This window comes from Callorhinchus milii, unplaced genomic scaffold (assembly GCF_018977255.1).
Source record: "Callorhinchus milii isolate IMCB2004 unplaced genomic scaffold, IMCB_Cmil_1.0 Scaffold30, whole genome shotgun sequence".
In the NCBI taxonomy this organism is placed as follows: Eukaryota; Metazoa; Chordata; class Chondrichthyes; order Chimaeriformes; family Callorhinchidae; genus Callorhinchus; species Callorhinchus milii.
The window spans coordinates 2,997,824-3,016,154 of NW_024704771.1; the positions used below are offsets into that span (position 1 = coordinate 2,997,824).

At 51.3% G+C, this 18,331-nt stretch overlaps 2 protein-coding genes across 3 annotated transcripts in view; one reads left to right on the top strand and one right to left on the bottom strand.

The window, feature by feature from the left end:
- Positions 1-9,630: 9,630 nt before the first annotated feature.
- On the bottom strand, positions 9,631-10,875 carry LOC121851172 (extensin-1-like). Its single transcript, XM_042344780.1, has one exon. It carries the CDS (start codon positions 10,873-10,875, stop codon positions 9,631-9,633), a length of 1,245 nt encoding a protein of 414 aa, XP_042200714.1.
- Positions 10,876-13,556: 2,681 nt separating this feature from the next.
- Positions 13,557-18,331, top strand: part of LOC103190490 (ras/Rap GTPase-activating protein SynGAP) — a 120,448-nt gene continuing 115,673 nt past the window's right edge. Inside the window, exon 1 of one of the 2 annotated variants that reach the window (XM_042344862.1) lies at positions 13,557-13,629. In XM_042344862.1, coding sequence (XP_042200796.1) covers positions 13,588-13,629 — 42 coding nt within the window. In that variant the 5' untranslated portion in view covers positions 13,557-13,587. The remainder of the gene's footprint in view (positions 13,630-18,331) is intronic. The other variant, XM_042344861.1, reaches the window with a different exon arrangement.

Consider the following 18,331-nt stretch of genomic DNA (forward strand, 5'->3'; position numbering starts at 1 on the left):
TGTGTTGTGGGTGAATCGCGGCGGCCAATTGCACAGAGCAGAGTAACGTTTACAGTGTTTCTAAGTGTTTGTAAAAACTGAGAAAACGTCGACAGAGATTCCAAACTCTGGATAATATTTACATAACGTCTCTGCCCTTTCCACCGTTTCTGAACTGTGGGGAATTTTTTTTTTTACAATATTGCAATATTCTGGAGTAAAGTTTACATGACATTGTTTACATTACCGTAGAATATTCAAAACTCTGGGTAACGTGTCCCGTGTTTCGAAACCTCTGGTGATTTCCATGGGGTTTCTGAACTGTGGGTCATTTATTGATCTTTATAAACTGTGGGGGTAATATTTACAGCATTTCTAAAATCTGGGCAAGCGTTTAAAGTGCTTTTAAACTGGGGGGATAATACTATATAATCCTTGCATTTGATAAATTGCTTTATCGCATCTCCGAGCCATCTCAAAGCGCTTCGCGGATCTATTGACTGAGTATTTTGTGGGTGAAATGCAGCGGCCAATTGCTACACAGCAATGTCATCTCGACTGTGTTTCTGAACATGTTTACAGTGTTGGTAAAAATGGGGGGAAATGCTTCTAGTGTTTCCAATCTGGGGAAATGTTTCCTGTGTTTCTAAACTCTGTGCCATACATTTATACTGTTTGTGAACTCTCGTTATTGTCTGTGGTGTTTCTAAATTGAAGGGGAAATGTTGACATTTTTGCAATAATCTCGGCCCCGGGGGTCATGTTTACAGTGTTTCTAAACTCCTGATAGTGTTTACAGTGTTTCTGAAATCTGTGGTAATAATAATAAACATTGCATTTCATATCGTGCCTTATCACATCATCAAGATGTCGGAAAGCGCTTCACAAAATACACTGTGAAGTAAATTGACTGTATATTTTGTGGGCGAAATGCAACAGCCAATTGCTTACAGTGGGGTAATGTTTACATCGTTTCTGAACTGTGGGTAATGTATACTGTGCTTTATAAACTCCTGGTAATGTTCGCAGCGTTTCCAAAATCCGAGCAATTGTTTTGAAGTGTTTCTAATAATAATAATAATCCTTGCATTTGATATATCGCTTTATGTGTCTTTGAGACGCCTCAAAGCGCTTCACAGAATATACTGCAAAGTGAATTGACTGTATATTTTGTGGGTGACTTGCGACAGCCAATTGCACAGAGCAGCGTAATGTTTACAATATTTCTAAACTCTGGGCTATCGCTTACACTGTTTATGAATGTGGAGGAAATGTGTATGTTTCTAAGTTCAATGGTTACAGCGTCGCTAAACTCTGGGCAATGTTTACAGTGTTTGTAAAAATGGGGGCAATGTTTATAGTGTTTCCAAACACTGGGTTAATATCGACTGTTCCTGCATTCTCGGTAACGTTTGCAGTATTTCTAAACCCTGATAATGCTTATAGTGTTTTATGGGTAATGCTTTATGGTGTTTCTAAACTGCTGTAATGTTTCAAGTATTTCTGAAGTACGTGTCACGTTTACAGTGTTTCTAAACTCTGGGTCACGATAATAATGTCGTGTCTTATCCTATTCTTGAAACGTCCCAAAAGCGTTTCACAAAATTTACTGTGTGAATGAATTGACTGTGTATTGCGGGCGAAACGCGGCAGCCAATTGCGCAAAGCGGTATATACTGTTTACGGTGTTTCGAGATCCCAGAGTAATGTTTGCGGTGTTTCTAAAACTGTGGGAAATGTTGATGATGATAATCCTGCATTCGCTATACTGCCTTATCACGTCTTCAAGACATCTGAAAGCATTCCATGGAATATGCTGCAGAGTGAATTGATTGTATTTTTATTGGGTGAAACGTGGTGGCAGCCAATTGTGCGCAGCGGTGTCCCACAAACCGCCGTGGATTAAGTGACCGTTTCTTTAAGGGGTTATTGCCCCCAGAAAGCAGCCCCGTCAATGACCACCAACCGGGTTCCCGAAGTGTTTCCACTCCACTCTCTGCGTTACGTTCACAGCATTTCTGAATTTCTTTACGCAAAAGATCAGTTTGCATTCATCTTTTCTTGTTGGTCATATATCTGAAGACCTTTTCTACAGTGATCTGCCTCAGTAGTGTGGGGAAAAGTGGGGAAAATTACAGTCAAAATCTAAAGGAGGAGTCAAAAACTCCTGAAGGAAGCAGAGGGACAAACATTCACAGTATTTGTGCCTGAATTAAACTTTCTTTGATCCCTGGGGAACACGTAATGATATTAATAGTCCTTATCTTCGAGATAGTGCCTCATCACATCTTTGAGGCGTCTCAAAGTGCTTCGCAGAATATAGTGTAAAGTGAATTGACTGTGTATGTGGCACATGAACCGCGGCAGCCAATTGAGCACAGAATGCCCCACAAACAGACGTGGATTGAAGTGACCAATTTGCTTTAACTATATAGATGGTGACACGTGCAGCCGAGTGCCCTCGGTTCACAGTGAGAAGAGGAGGGAGGAGAAGCTATTGGAAGTGATGATGGTGATGGGATATGTAAGAGAACTGACGAGCAAGGAGACGAGAGGAGAGGAGAGGAGAGGGTAGAGGAGGAGCAGAGTGTGGAGAGTAGAGTAAGAAGAGGGTGGATATGGATAATAATAATAATAATAATAATCCTTGCATTTGGTATAGCGCCTTATCACGTGTCTGAGACGTCTCAAAGCGCTTCACAGAATATACTGTAAAGTGAATTGACTATATATTTTGAAACACGGCAGCCGATCGCACACAACAAATATCCCGCAAACAGTCGTGGACTGAGGTTGAGATGGTTGGACCGGTTGATGCTATCAGAAATCAAGGACACAAACTCTCAGATTGGTTTGACACAGAAGACGCTTTGATTTCATCTTCGTCGAAGCTGCAACCGTACAAGTTTTTTCTCAAAAAAAAATCTCAGTCCTTTTCAAACCAGTTCTGGCCTCAACCACCCTTCCTGACTGCTGTTCCAGTCATTAATTACTCTCTGGTATCTGTCCTGATATTGCCCTTTACAACTCTAAGCCCAAATCTAAAGCTCAAAACTAAAGTTGATCTGCTCAGCTGCTTCTGCACTTCCAACGAATACCCCCCTCCCCATCTCCCTCTCACACCCCGGCCCCCAAACATCCCTCCCTCCACAACTTCAAACCTGTCTCCCCTCCTCACAATAACCCATATGAAACCAATCACCTGCTCCCTCAACCCCATCCCTACCCCTCTCCTTAACCCCCAGCTCCACCTCTTGCCCCTCTACTCGCAGACATCATAAACCTCTCCCTGTCCACTGGTACTGTTCCCATTAAAAAACAACATCATCACTCCTATCCTTAAAAAACCCTCTCTACTCTCAAACTACCACCTCATCACCAACCTCTCTTTCCTCTCCAAGGTCCTGGAGCGAGTTGTTGCTTCCCAGCTTTGACCTTCTCCCATCACTCCGTTCACGATCACTTCCAAACAGGTTTCCATGCCGCCCACAGCACAGAAACAGCCCTGGTCAAAGTGGCAAATGACATTCTGGCCATCTGCAACCAGGGCTCTCTCTGCCTCCTCATCCTCCTTGACCTCTCTGCTGCCTTCCACACAGTCAACCACTTTATCCTCATCCATCGCCTCTCCTCTCACCTCAACCTTCACGATTCTGTCCTTGAATGGTTCAGATCGTATCCCTCACATCACCTTCACTTCATTGCCAAATACGGCTTCTCCTCCAGCCCCCGCACCGTCTCGTGTGGCCTTCCTCAGGGCTCCGTCCTTGGTTCCCTCCTCTCCAATATCTATATGCTCTCTCTTGGTGACATCGTCCGCAGACATGGGGTCAACTTCCACATAAAAGCGGATGACACCCAACTCTACCTCTCTGCTTCCACCCCTGACTCCAGGACCACTGCTGTCCTGACAGACTGTCTGTCAGACATCAAATCCTGGATGAGAGCTAACTTTCTACAGTTGAACGTCAACAAGATCGAGGCTCTCCTGATTGGCTCCGTCAACGCTCCACACCTCAGCGCTGACAACATCACCATCCAAGGATGCACACTCCATCTTGCTAAGCCAGCCCTGAACCTTTGCGAACTTGTTTGACGCTCAACTATCCTTCCTACCTCACATCTGTGCCAAGTACCGCTCTGCCTTTCCCAACCTCCGCAAAATCGCCCGGCTCCGCCACTCTCTCGCACCGCAGCCTGCCGAGACCCTCAAACACACATTCAAAGCATCCAGGCTTGACTATGCAAACCCCTTTCTTGTCGGCCTCCCAACTCCTCCCTCCATAGGCTGCCGATCAATCATCACATCTTCGAGACATCTGAAATTCCTTCACAGAACATACTGTAAAGTGAATTGACTGTATTTTGTGGGTGAAACGTCGCGGCCAATTGCGCACAGCAGTGTCCGACAAACAGTTGTAGATTTAAGTGACCACATGTTTTTTAAGCAATTATTACCCCCGGAAAACGTGATCCCCCAAGTAAGGAAACTTGCACAACATTTCGCTCTGCCCGGGAATCAAACCCAGGTCTTTCGCTGCGAGGCAAGTGCTCTAACCACTGAACTACAGGACTCAAAATGTAATCCTTACAGGTGATATAGTGTTCACATTGAGGACATCTCAAAGCGCTTCACAGGATTTAAATGAAAGTGCAGTGACTGTTTATTCAGCCGGGCTCACCGGGTGATGCTCAGGCCTCTGAGTCAGAAGGTTGCAGCTTCTCAGATTGAGACGCTGACCTCACAGCAGAGGCTGACACTTGAATGCATTGCTGGGTCGTCTGACGTGTCATTAAACTCAGGTCCTGTCCGCCTGTTTCAAAGGACGTTAAAGATTGGAAAAGAGAAGAAGATTTCCCCTGGTGTCCTGGCCAACAATCTCCCGAATAAAATAGGTCACTCACTTTGTGGCTGTTTGTGGCGCATTGTTGTGTCCAAATGAGTTGCCGTAATCAACAACATCATACACATCACTGCACTTTATAATAAATCTTGTGAAATTCTTTTGAGGTATCCTCCCATATTGAACGGCGGGTGTATCAAGGGCTTTGATTATAAGATCATGACTTTTTTTTTTGTGGTTGAAAGGTGCAGATCATTTTGCATGTGGCAATGTCCTATCAACAGCCATGGAATGAAGAATCATTTTTTTATGGGAGAAGTGTTGGCCAGGATACCGAGAGAGAGAAAAACCCTCTTCTCTTTTCGAGTAGTATCGTGGGATCCTTAACGTTCACCTGAGCAGGCACAGACGGGAATTCAGTTTCATGTCTCATCAAAATGTTCATCATCCTCACGGATGAGGATGGGAAACCCTCTGCAGCCTCAGCAACCCCATTCTGTCGCAGTGACCAGAACTCTACGCGGTATTCAAGGTGCGACCTGACAACACCAACTACAAATTGCATTCGTTGTTGAAAGCGCCTTTCAGATCAGGAGGACATCCCAAGGCACTGGACAGTCAGGGAATCTGCACCCAAGATGGTGCTTCGGATCAGGAGGGGTGGAGGCCGAGGAGGGAAGGGGGTGGGAGGCTGACCGAAGGCACGGTCGAAGAGGAGGGTTTTGAGATGGGTCTTGAAGGAGGCAAGGGAGGAAGCGAGGCGGAGGGACTGTGGGATGCAGTTTTAGAAGGTGGGGGCAGGGAGGTTGAAGGCCCGCTCACTAATGGTGGGGCACATGAAGCGGGCTGGAGCCCGCTGAGCAGAGGGCGTGGATAGCTGGGTGGGGGTTAGGAGGTCCCAGAGTTATGGGGGGAGCAAGACCACGGAGGGCTTAGAAGGTGAGGACCAGGATCTTGAACTGTATCCTCTGTGTGATGGGAAGCCGGTGGAGGATGGGGGTGATAGGGTCAAGGAACCTGGTGCGGGAGAGGACACGGGCTCCAGAGTTCTGAATGACCAGAAACACTTTGTATCCTGAGTGTGACATCTGGGGATCTGAACTCAACTGATTTTGTCAGACAGCCCAGCATCCTGTTTGCCTTGTTTATTGCTGCCCCACACTGTTTTGACACAGTGAGCGGTGAGTCAATTAACACTTTTTCAGCTTCCCCCTTGGCAAGTTCTACTCACTGGTGGAGTACTATGTTTGCTACTCGTGCATCCTGTGATTTTATCACATTTAGGCTCGACTACGCCAATTCCCTGCTTGTCGGTCTCCCCTCCAGATGCAGATCATCCAGAACTCTGCAGCTCGTGTCCTCTCCTTCACCAGGCTGCATGACCCTACCACGCCCACCTTCGCCTGGCTCCACTGGCTCCCCATCCCCCAGAGGATAGAGATCAAAGTCCTCATCCTCGCCCTTAAGACCCGCCACGGCCTTGCTCCTTCCTACCTCTGTGATCTGCTGACTCCATATCAACCTAGTCGCTCCCTCTTCTCAGCAGGTTGTGGTCTGCTCCATTTCCCCCACATACCCCCCCCGCCACCCCACCATCCAGTGATCGGGCCTTCAGCCTCTCTGCCCTCACCCTTTGGAATTCCATCCCACAGTCCCTTCACCTCGCTCCCTCTCTTATCTCCTTCAGGGCATGTATCAAGACCCTCCTCTTAGACTGCGCCTTCGGCCACCCTCCTATTCTCCCTTCCCTCACCTTCCCTGATCCCAACCCTCTCCTTGGGTCCAAATCCAGAGCCTTGTGAGGTCCTCCCGATACTGGATTATCGGCCAGGACACTGCATTGGAATGCCACGTTAGACTGTGATTTCAATTCCCGATGTGGGGCTTGAACCCCTGAGCGCAACATGGATGAACAGAGTCACAGTCTGACCTGACTCAGAGGTGAGAATGCTACCACTGAGCCAGGCCGACACAGATTGTTTTTGTACAGGAAATTTCTGTATCATTGAGTTCAGGCTAATGGGTCTATTGAGGCCAGGTTTGGTCTGTCACCTTTCACCGCTCGGTCTGTAGGAACCTCCTCAGTGGTGATTCCGCACAATATCACTAACAGGCAGAGAAGATGTCAATAATGATTTGCTGTGAGCAGGGCCCAATGCAGATTGACGAGGACCTGGATAGTAATGGCTTGAAGCTGAAGTGACTGAGACCCTGGTTGTGACGACGTAGATTGGGTTTTTAATAAGACACAGAGATCATACACCAGTTTACAAAAAAAATGTTTGCAGTATTTCTAAACTGAAGGTAACTTATATTTATTCTTGTTTGACCCTGAACTGTCCTTTCTCCCCCACACCCGCACCGCAACCGGCACTGCCTACCACCACCACCTCCGCAACATTGCCAGACAGCGGGCTCCGGTCTGCTCCATGTCTCCCACCCGACCCGCCCCACCATCGGTGGCCGGGCTTTCAGCCTCTCTGCCCCCACATCTGGAACTCCATCCCACGGTCCCTTCACCTCGCTCCTTTGCCTCCTTCAAGGGCGGTCTCAAGACCCTTCTCTTCGATCGTGCCTTTTGGTCGCCCTCCCATCTCTCTGCCTTCCCCCACCCATAAACCACCCCTTCCCCCACGCTCGGGCCCCGACGCCTGACTGTTCAGCGCTTTGGGACGTGAAAAGTGCTCTATAAATGTAATTTTGTTGTTGTTGTTTATATCGTCGTCGTTGTGCAGAATAGTGTGAATAGAATGGCAGGGTTGGGCACTGTGTAAAGGCGAGGGGGGGCGGGGAGGTGACCGTAGGCACAATCTTTAGGAAGGATTCAAAGACAGGGAATCGGAGGGGTGAGGGGTTGCACATCAGGGCCTATGTTAGCTGGGCAGAGGGGTTGGGCAGTGGAGGGTGGTAAAATAATAACCCTTTCATTTGATATACCGCCTGATCAGCCATTGAAACTTCTCACAGGATATATATGTGGAGTCCTGTAGCTCAGTGGTTAGAGCACTCGCTTTGCAAGTGAGAGACCTGAGTTCAATTCCAGGCAGAGGGCGAAACCTCGGGCAAGTTTCCTTACTCCACACAGAGCCTAATAATAATCCCTCCAAAACCAAAAACAATAATAAATTGGTCATTTTCAATCTACGGCTGTTTGTGGGACATTGCTGTGCGCAATTGGCTGCCGCGTTCGCCCACAAATATACAGTCAATTCACTTTACAGTGTGTTCTGTGAAGCGCTTTGGGATGTCCTCCCGACGTGAAAAGCGCTATATCAAATGCAAGGATTATTATTATTATTATTTATTATTATATTGTAAAGTGAATGAACTGTGTATTTTGTGAGCAAAACGCTTGAGCCAATTGTGCACAGCAGCAGTCCCACATGATTGAGTGACCAAATTTTGAGGGATTATTACCCCCAGAAAGCGATCCACCAACTGGCTAACAGGGTTCCTATTTATGCTAAGTAAACAGAGGCATGTGGAGTAAGGAAACTTGCTTAAAAGTGTCTCCCTGCCCAGGAATTGAACCAGGATCCTCTCGCTTGAGAGGCGACTCACTAACCACCAAGCTACAGGATGCCAGGTTAGAGAGGTAGGGAGGTGCTGTGGTATGGAGGGATTTGGAGGTGAGGGTGAGGAGCTTGAAGTCTATTCAGTGGATTGGGATGACGGGTGAGTAGTCCGGGTGAGGATGCAGATGGCAGAGTTATGGCTGTGATGGGCCTTGAAAATATGGGACCAGGGAGACCAGGGAGAGGATTTAAGTAATCGAGGCGGGAGGTGATGAACATGTGGGTTACATGGCTTTTAGGGTGGAGATGGGGTCAGAGGTGATGAATTTGGGGGAGGTGGAGCTGGGAGTCCACACTCCATTCCAGACATATTCCATATGTATGTGGCATACAACGGTAGAATTCTCAGTCTGGTTTTGATAATCGAGGGGTGTAGGAGAAGGGAATAGAAGGGTGTATGAGAGGGGAATATAGGGTGTAGGCGAGGGGAATATAGGGGTGGAGGAAATAATAATAATAATCCTTGCATTTGATATAGCGCTTTTCACGTCTTCTAGATGTCCCAAAGCGCTTCACAGAATATACTGTAAAGTGAATTGACTGTATATTTGTGGGCGAACGTGGCAGCCAATTGCGCACAGCAATGTCCCACAAACAGTCGTAGATTGAAAATGACCAATTTATTATTGGTTTTGGTTTTGGAGGAATTATTATTAGGCTCTGTGTGGGGTAAGGAAACTTGCCCAAGGTTTGGCCCTCTGCCGGGAATCGAACCCAGGTCTCTCACTTGCAGAGCGAGTGCTCTAACCACTGAGCTACAGGACTCCACAATTAGATGGGAGTAGAGGGGTGTAGGAGAGGGAAATAGAGGGGTGTGCGAGAGGGGAACAGAGGGTGCAGGATCGGGGAATATAGGGGTGGCGGAGAGGGCAATCGAGGGGTGTAGAGGAGGGGAATGGAGATGGAGTATGGACTGGTTATATTGATCTGTGCAACAAAGAACAGAGATGGTGGTGAATTGAAAGTTCTCCATTTACCTCCCACCCCCACTCCCCACCCCACCCCCACCACCCTCGCTCCATGTTTTTGGGAGTAAACGTGTTTTGGCGTGTAGAAACTGTTTCAAAAAAAGATTTATTGAAAATGTTGATGAGCCGAATCAGGCTCTTGTTCTTTCCAATAAATACAGCATTGTCTGGGGGTGGGGGGAAGGGAGAGGAAATGTAGGGGGGAGGGGGAGGAGAGGGTATTTGTTTCCCCCTCCCTTTTCAGACAGATTCCTTGCTATTCGCTTACTCTGTAGATACCTCGGGGCTCGGTATCCTGTACATCAAATGCTGGTACATTCCCAGCTGGGCAGGTATCCCGTATGTGGTCATCGGGTTCTGAAGACGGTAAAATAATGGCTGGTTTTGGATGCTGTAAATAGGCTGGGGGGTGCTCTGCGTCTCATACATTCCCTGGGAGCCCTGGGGGCTGTACATACCCATCGAGGGAGCCACACTGTACATGTCGCCCTGGCCTCCGGGCTGGTAGACCATGGGCTGGGCTGGCACTCGGTAGCCATTGGGCTGGCCTGGCTGGTACGCCATATGCTGGGCCGGCTGCTTGTGCTGTCCTGAGGGACTCTGAGTCCTGAAGACTGCTGGCTCGCGCTCTCTCTCCCGGGGATAGGTGGGTGGCGGGCTGGGCTCCCGCCGGATCTCGGGCCGGTTCTCTGGGCTGTACGACTGCGATTGACTGTCCTTCTGGTAGCCTGGCGAGCTGCCTGCCATCCCCACAGGCACGTCTTTATGGTAGAGGGCCGGCAGGGGCTGGATACGGTACAAGGCCGGCTGGTTCTGAGGCTGGTAGACAGGTTGGTTCTGGACCTGATAAATGGGTTGGGTTTGAGCATGGTAGAAAGGATGAGTCTGAGGCTGATAGAGCAGTGGCTGGCTCTGAGCTTGGTAGATTGGTTGGGTTTGAGCTTGATAGATGGGTTGGGTTTGAGCTTGATAGATGGGTTGGGTTTGAGCTTGATAGATGGGTTGGGTTTGAACTTGATAGATGGGTTGGGTTTGAGCTTGGTAGAGTATGGGTTGGCTCTGAGTGTGGTAGAGCGGGTGAGTCTGAGGCTGATAGAGCAGTGGCTGGCTCGGGAACCTGTACAAACCCTCGTTCTGTGCCCCGTACATTCCCGGCACAGTCTGTCTTTGGTAAAGCCCGGGCAGGGTGGGCATTCTGTACACTGCTGGGGGGCTGTGCAGCCTGTACATCGTGGGCTGGTTCTGGAAACGGAATACGTCTCCCTGGCCTTGCATTCTGCACAGGCCCACGTCATTCTGTGCCCCGTATGCACTTGATTGGTAAAGGAGGGGCATGGCCGGCAGCCTGTACAACCCCATACCGGGCGGGCTCTGCAGTAGGTAACAACCTCCTTGGCCGGGCAATGTGTAGAAGCCTGGCTCGGCTGGAATCCGTCGCGCTCCGGGCGGATTGTGGGCGTTGTACGCCCCTGCGTTCTGCTTGTTGGAGAGAGCCACATCCTGAGCCATCTCTCCCATCTCCATCTCCTCCCCAACACTGCTGTGTTCTGGGCACAGATTCCCTCAGCGTCAATCTGAATCTTCGTTCCTCTCTCTCTCGCGCGTTCTCCTCTTTTTTATCCTCAGATATTCCTCTGCATTATGCACACATTGGGTTTCCCCCCCCCACCCACCCCCCCCCCACCCGTCTCCCTCCTCTGCTCCACACTCTCCTTGTCTTTTCTGTCAGTAATTGACTCTTGGTTTGGTCGCTGCTCTGAACCGTGGAGGGAGGGGTGGGGTGGGAAAGCGTGTCACAAGTTGGAGACACTGGCTCTTTGGATGGCGTGATGCTTTCCTTACTCTTCAAAGGAAAAACACACAATCTTGTGTCATCTCTCCCGTGAGCCGCTGCTATGTCGAGGCAACACTTTCAATGCTCCCTTTGATGGTGTGCAAAGTCTGTGGACTTCCAACAGCTGGGGTTGAGGAGCAGGGAAGGGAGGGAGGTTGGGTCTGACCCTGAGCTGATCTCCTGGAGCCACAACTCCAGCCCACACCCGCGTGTGTGTTTATTTGTTTCCCACGTTGAAGGTTCGGGGGGGTGGGAGGAGGGTGGGGGGTGGTGGTGGGGGGGGGGGGTGGCACAATACCAGGAGAGCTCGCGAGCAGCGAATCTGTCGGCCGTTGGTTCTGTGGCTCACTCTTGGGGAGATGCTGATAAACACAGAGGGGGGGCTTCAGGAGAGACACGTGTTCCACACAAACTTACCGACGCACTGACCTCCCCGCAATGGAGGCTCACAATACAAGACTCCGATTGCAAACTGGGTGCAACAGGAAATCTGCCCTCTGGCGAGTGACAGCAGAAGGGGCTCGTGACCTCACAAGAGGCCGGGGACATCACCAGCACCCAGTGACCTCACCAGGGCCTCACCAACAACCACCACCAACAACAACTTGGCAGTTACACAGCGGCCTCCATGAAGAATAACGCCTCACAGTGCTTTACCTCCTAACCCCCTACCAACCTGTCCATTCCCTCCACTCAGCGGGCTCTGGGCTGCTTCAGGTCCCCCGCCTCGCCCGCCCCACCATTAGCGGGCGAGCCTTCAGCCTCCTTACCCCACCCTCTGGAACTCCATCTCACAGTCCCTCCGACTCGCTGTCTCTTGCCTCCTTCAAGACGCATCTCAAAACCCTCCTCTTTGACTGCGCCTTCTGTCACCCTCCTACCCCTGTCCTCCCCGACCTCCCCTCCCTCCTGATCTCAACCACCAGCTTGGGTGCAGATTGCTGACTGTCCAGCACCTTGGGATGTCCTCCTGATGTGAAAGGCTCTGTACACATGTCACTTGTTGTTGTTTATGGTGGTGGGGATGGACGCCAAGTTGGATGGCGGTGGGGAGTGGGGGGGAGAGGGGAAGTGATTCCCATGGAGGTGTGAGGGTTAGGGGCACACAACTGGCCACAGTCCGCTGAGCTGAAGAGGCGCTGCCCGCTTCCTGTGCTGATGGATGCAACAACAACAACAGACTTACTCTGATGTAGCGCCCTCCATGCAGGGTGGTGTCTCAGAGCGCTTAACAGTGGCGGAGCCTGATACCGAGTCGGGGGGGATGGGTGGTGGGAGGTGGCTGAAGCACGGTCAAAGAGAAAGGTTTTCAGGTGGGACTTGAAACGGGGGGGCAAGGCGGAGGGATTGAGGGAGAGCGTTCCACAGATTTGGGGTGCAAGTGGCTGAAAGCGCGATCTACAATGGGGCGGAGGGTGCGAGGGATGAGCAGGAGCCGGTGCCAGGTCAGGGGAGGCGCCGGGTGGTGGATTGGGGAGTGAGGAGGTCGGGGAGGTAGGGAGGGGCCAGAGAGTGAAGGGATTTGAACACGAGTGTGAGGATCTCGAAGTTGATCCGTTCGGTGATGGGGAACCAGTGGAACCAGAACTGGTGAGATGTAAGTACAGCGTTTGGGTGTAAGGGGAGAAATAGGATTGGGAGATTAACCCAGAAGAACCCTCTGAGCTGCAGGGAGACAGCAGGACGAGGGCACAGTTTGGGGAGTGGATGGTCATTTCGGGGTCAGAAAGTCAGAAGTAAGATTTTCTAATAATAATAATCCTTCCATTCGATGCAGCGCCTCATCACGTCATCTCAAAGCGCTTTGCAGGATATACTGTAAAGTGAATTGACTGTATTTTTTTTGGGGTGGGGGGACGAAACGCGGCAGCCAATTGCGCACAGCAGTGTCTGACCCATAAACAGGTGTGGATTTTGAAGTGACCAATTATTGTTTTTTTTTTCTTGAGGGATTATTATCAGGCGTGTGGAGTAAGGAAACTTGCCCAAGGATTCGCCCTGACCTGCCGGGAATCGAACCCAGGTCTCTCGCTTGTGAGGCGAGTGCTCTAACCACCGAGCTCTCTCTCTCTCTCTATCCCTCTTTCTCTCTTCCCCTCCCCCCACCCCCCTCTCCCCCCCCCCCCAGCGCTGTGCTGGAGGATCAGCCTGGACTGTGAGCTCAGAGTCCCCGAAGTGTGTGGGTGGGGGGGGGGAGGGGGGGGCACAAACCCACAACTGGCTGATTCCGAGACAAGAGTGTAACTGACGGAGTGACTGACGGAGTGACTGACGGAGCCGGGCTGACCAGTTTGCTGGTGACCTAAGTGCCTTTCCTTTTGGGTTGTGCTGCAGACTATCACCTGTCCCGGCCATCGCGGAGGAAGAGCATTCCTGGGGTGAAGCAGATGAGCATGGACTCCGTGACCTCCGCTCCCTTCCGGCCCACGGTAAGATCCCAACCGAGACCCTCACCAACGCTCCATCCCCATCAGCACCTGTATGGATGGGTGGGGGGGGGAATGTGGGGCGTGGGGGGGTGCGTATGTGGAGGTGTGTGGGTGTGTGTGTGTTGGGTGAGGGCGTCTGTGACTGCTGGGGAGTGTGTGTGTGTGTGTTGCGTGTATCTGTGTGTGTTTGTATGTGCGTGTGGGGGAAGGTGTCTGTGTTGATGTGTGTATATCTGTGTGTGAGTGTGAGGGTGTGACTTTATAACTGTGTGTGTGTGTATAATCTATGGGTGTGTGTATATTTGTGTGTGTGTGTGTGTGGTGGAGGGGGTGGGAAGGCGGGCTGGCTGGTTGAGTGAAGTCTCGCTCACTGTGTCCAGGGTTTCTCTTTGCTACACGCAGTACCGACTGCGTGTTCTTGGACCAACGTGACAACCGATTCACACACGACAGCAACATTCCCCCACGCAGCCGGGAAGGCAGCGACTGATTTTATTTAGGGTATTCTCGTGTCCTCTCCCGCAACAGGCTCCATGCCGCCATCACCCCCGCCCCAGCTCCGCTGGCTCCACATTCCCCCAGAGGATAGAGTTCGAAATCCTCGTCCCCGCCTTCAAGGCCCTCCATCGCCCCTTCATCTCCCCCCTACATCTGCTGACACCATATCAACCTGTCCACTCCCTCTGCTTAGCACACCATCGGCAGTCGGGCCGTCAGCTTCTCTGCTCCCACCCTTTCAAACTCCATCCTCGACTCCTTAAGGCGCGTCTTAAGACCCTCCTCTTCGACTGCGCCTTCGGCCACCCTCTTTACCTCCCCTTGATCTCCACCCTCTCCTGATCCCAACTCCCAGCTCGGGTCCAAATCTCTGCCGGTCCAGTGCCCTGTAACGTCCTCCCAATGTGACAGGCAATATACAAATGTAATTCAGTATTGGATTGTATTATCAGCCAGGACTCCGGGAGAGAGAAACTCCCCTCTATTTTTTTGAACAGTGCCGCGGGATTTTAACATTCACCTGAGCAGACGGGGGTCTCGGTTTTAACGTCTCATCCAAAGGAAGGTCCCTCCGTGGGTCAGCCTATACCGGGAACTCAAAGTCGCTGACTTGGGGCTTGAACCTACCGCCAGCCGGAGACGGAGGGAATCAGTTTGGAGGCTCTAAAGGGAGGGGGTTTGACATTGGGAGAGGCGGGGATTCAGGGTGTGTTTGGAGACCGGCCGAGTGAGGGAATGGGATTAAAAATATGAAATGAGAAGCAGCGAGTGAAAGGGTTAATCCCACTGTCTCAGAGTGAACGAGGACCAGTGAGCGAAAGGGTTAATCCCCACTGCGTCATTGAATGTTTTTTCATGTCTCGGTTTGAGTGCAGAAAGCCAGGGGTGTCCGGGGCCTGGTGTGAGCAGCCCCACCCCACTGACCCCCACCCCAGCTGCCCCCTGGCTCCCCCCCCCCCAGCACCTCAGGCTCTGGGCCAGGCCTGTGAATTGCCTGGGGATGCCCTCCCAGTGTGAAAGCTGCTGTATAAATGTAAAGTTACGTCGCACATCATCAATCGATAATAATTATAATAATCACATCGTGGAAACGTCTCAAAGTGCTTCGAAGGATTCCCTGTAACGTGCAGTGACTGTGTAGTTTGTGGGCGAATGCAGCGGCTAATTTGGGTGTCCCACAAGCAACCGTGAAGGGAGCGAGCAATTTTATCTATGGGATTGTTGACCAGGACACCGGGACAGAGTGAGCGAGAGAGAGAGAGAGAGAGAGAAACTCCGTCTCTTTCCGCATAGAGCTGTAACTCACTGCACTGAAATAGGACATAAAGCCTCATTCCCCATCTATGCCCCTGTTCAGGTGGATGTTAAAGAACCTGCGTCGCTGTTCGAAAAGAGGAGCTTACTAATAATAATAATAATCCGTGCATTTGATACAGCGCCTCTCATCACATCTCAAAGCGCTTCACGGAAGGTGCTGCAAAGTGGCCGAAACCCAGCAGCCAACTGCGCGCGGCAGCGTCCTGCCACCGGCCGCGGATTATTTTTTATTTGAAGGGATTATTAGCCCCGGAAAAGGGATCCGCCAATCGACTAACAGCCGGGTTCCTACTTACTGTTGGGTAAACGGAGGTGTGTGTGTGTGTGTGTGTGTGCGCGGAGTGAGGAAACTCGCCCAAGGTCTCACACCGCCCGGGAATCCAACCCAGGTCTCTCGCTTCCGTAGGCGAGCGCTCCAACCACTGAGCTACCGCTTTTCTCTCTCTCTCTCTCTCTCTCTCTCTCTCTCCTGGTATCCTGGCCAACACTCCGCCCAGATAAAATCTCTTGCTCGCTCCAAGGCTGTTTGTGGGGGCGTCGCTGTGTGCAAGTTGGCTGCCGCGTTTGCCCAGAAATAAAAGTCACTGCACTTTACAGCCTACTCTGTGCATCGCTTTAGGACAGTTCTGACGTTATAGATTATCAAAATATCATCGCTGTGCGTCTTGAGCTGATATATCCTCATCTCCTCTTGACTTCCCCCCCGCACCCACCCCACTCCCAGCCACGCGCCTTGCGTCAGAGACGCACAGCTGGGGAGTGGGTGTGAGCGGCTGCCGGGCTCTCGTGTGTTTGGAGTTTGAGACAGTCTGCGGTGGGAAGAGCGAGCGAGCGAGACGTGAGGTGAAGGAAGCAGCTTACAGTTCCTCTAGTGACATCAGCCCCCCACGCCCTGCTCTCTTCCCTGTGTTTTTTTTTTGCCAGGAAGGCGGGTGAGGCAGGTTAGATCAGGTGGAGGGGGAAGTTGGAGCAAGCGAGAGAGAGAGAGAGAGAGAGAGAGAGAGGAACACGGGGCAAAGTGTCAGAAGCCACGCAGGGAAGGCTCCGAGCAGGAGCCAGAGGGAGGAGGAGGGGAGGGGAGCATGGAGCCAGGGGGTTGAGTGGGACGATGAGTTTGAAGAGATTCCTGGGAGAACGGAGCTCCTCACTGCGACAGCCACGTGTCTCCCCCAGAGTCAACAGCCCTCGGTTCAGCTCATTGCGGATCAAGGTAACAGGAGCCCACAGCCGCTCACACCGCCTTCGCTCTGTGACACATTAAGTGGCCTGACCTGAGCGGCTGTACCTGAGCGCTGCCCCTCCCCTCCCACCCTCCTCCTCATCGCCAGGTACAGCACTCACCTGCCCTCCTTAAAGGGGCCACTCCGCTGGCACCAGGAACGCAGCGTTAACAAACCGTCGCCTACGTTTCTTAGGCTCCACACGCCTCCGTTTGGTTAAACGAGCGGCAACCCGGTCGCTACTCGATCGGCGGATCATTTTTCGGGGCTAATGATCCCTTCTCCCCTCAAAGAAATGGCTTCATTCCATCCACAACTGTCTGTTGGACAGACGCTGCCGTGCGCAATTGGCCGCCGCATTTCGGCCACAAAATATGCAATCAATTCACTCTACAGCGTATTTTGTGAAGCACTTTGAGAATCTCCCAAGACCTGATAAGGCGCTATGTCAAATGCAAGTATTATTGTTGTTATTGTACAGCGCCTGTAACACTGGGAGGATGTCTCAAAGTGCTCCGAATGATATGAATGATATGGGAAGCTCAGCCACAGTGTGTTTTGCGGGCAAAGACAGTAGGCAACGTTGTGCGCACCGCAACATTCCCGCAAACAGCCATCAAACAAGTGACTGATTTTATCTGTTGACCAGGAGAGAGAGAGAGAGAGAGAGAGCGAGAAACTCCATTCTCTTTTTCTAACGGCGCACAAGAGAGATCATTAATGTCCACATGTTCACACCTAATGGTGTTGCTTGGTTTTCATTCACATCTTCAACACTGAGGCAGATAGATGTTGGTTAGGTCAGAGGATCAAAGGATACCGGGCAGTGCAGGTAACAGGAGTTGAGGTACGGATCAGCCACGATCTTATAGAATGGTGGAACAGGCTCAAAGGGCTGAATGGCCTCCTCCTGTTTCTGCGTTTTATGTCTCATTTGAAGGCCAACACTGCGGCACTCTCTCTCTCTCCCCCCCTCCCTCCCCCCTCCCCCCTCCAACCAGCACTCCATTGGAACGTCAGCCCATACTATGAGCTCAAAACCCCCCGACGTGGAGCTGGAACCCAAAAACCTCCTGACTCAGAGGCAAGAGGCAAGAGTGCCGGCGACTGAGCCTGGCTGTTTGAGAGGAAGTTATGGTTAATTTCCCTAAAACGAGGTGGGGAAGCAGCACAGCCTGGGGCACTCGGAGTGAGCTTTAGAGGGAAGAGGGAGCCTGGTGTCTCTAACCCTGACCTGGGAGTGTGGACGCACAGTTTAGAGGGAGCTCCACACAGTGGAGTGGAACGCCGGCTGCTGGCAACAAGGAGGGAAGGAATCCGCGCAGAGTGAATGAGCGTAAGAGGGAACGGCACCGCAGGTATGCATATCCCCAGGGCACAGTCCACAGGCCGCCGCTCACACCACTCCCTGGTGACGTGAGCTGTGCAGATGCCTGGAGCTGATGCGGAACCACTCGGCCCAGCCCTTCATACCTGTTCCTCGTTTACAACAGTAACAGCAACGGCTTGGGTTTGCATAGCGTCCTTCACGAGGGGTAGAGTCCCGGAGCGCTTGATGGCGTGGCGGAGTCGGTTAGTTTTCAGTAGATTATATAATAACACACTGTGGCACACTGTAGATTATATAATAACACACTGTGGCACACTGTAGATTATACAATAACACA

Excerpts from the sequence above, each read along its gene's own strand:
- LOC121851172 (XM_042344780.1), bottom strand. The coding sequence starts at position 10,875 with ATGGCTCAGGATGTGGCTCTCTCCAACAAGCAGAACGCAGGGGCGTAC.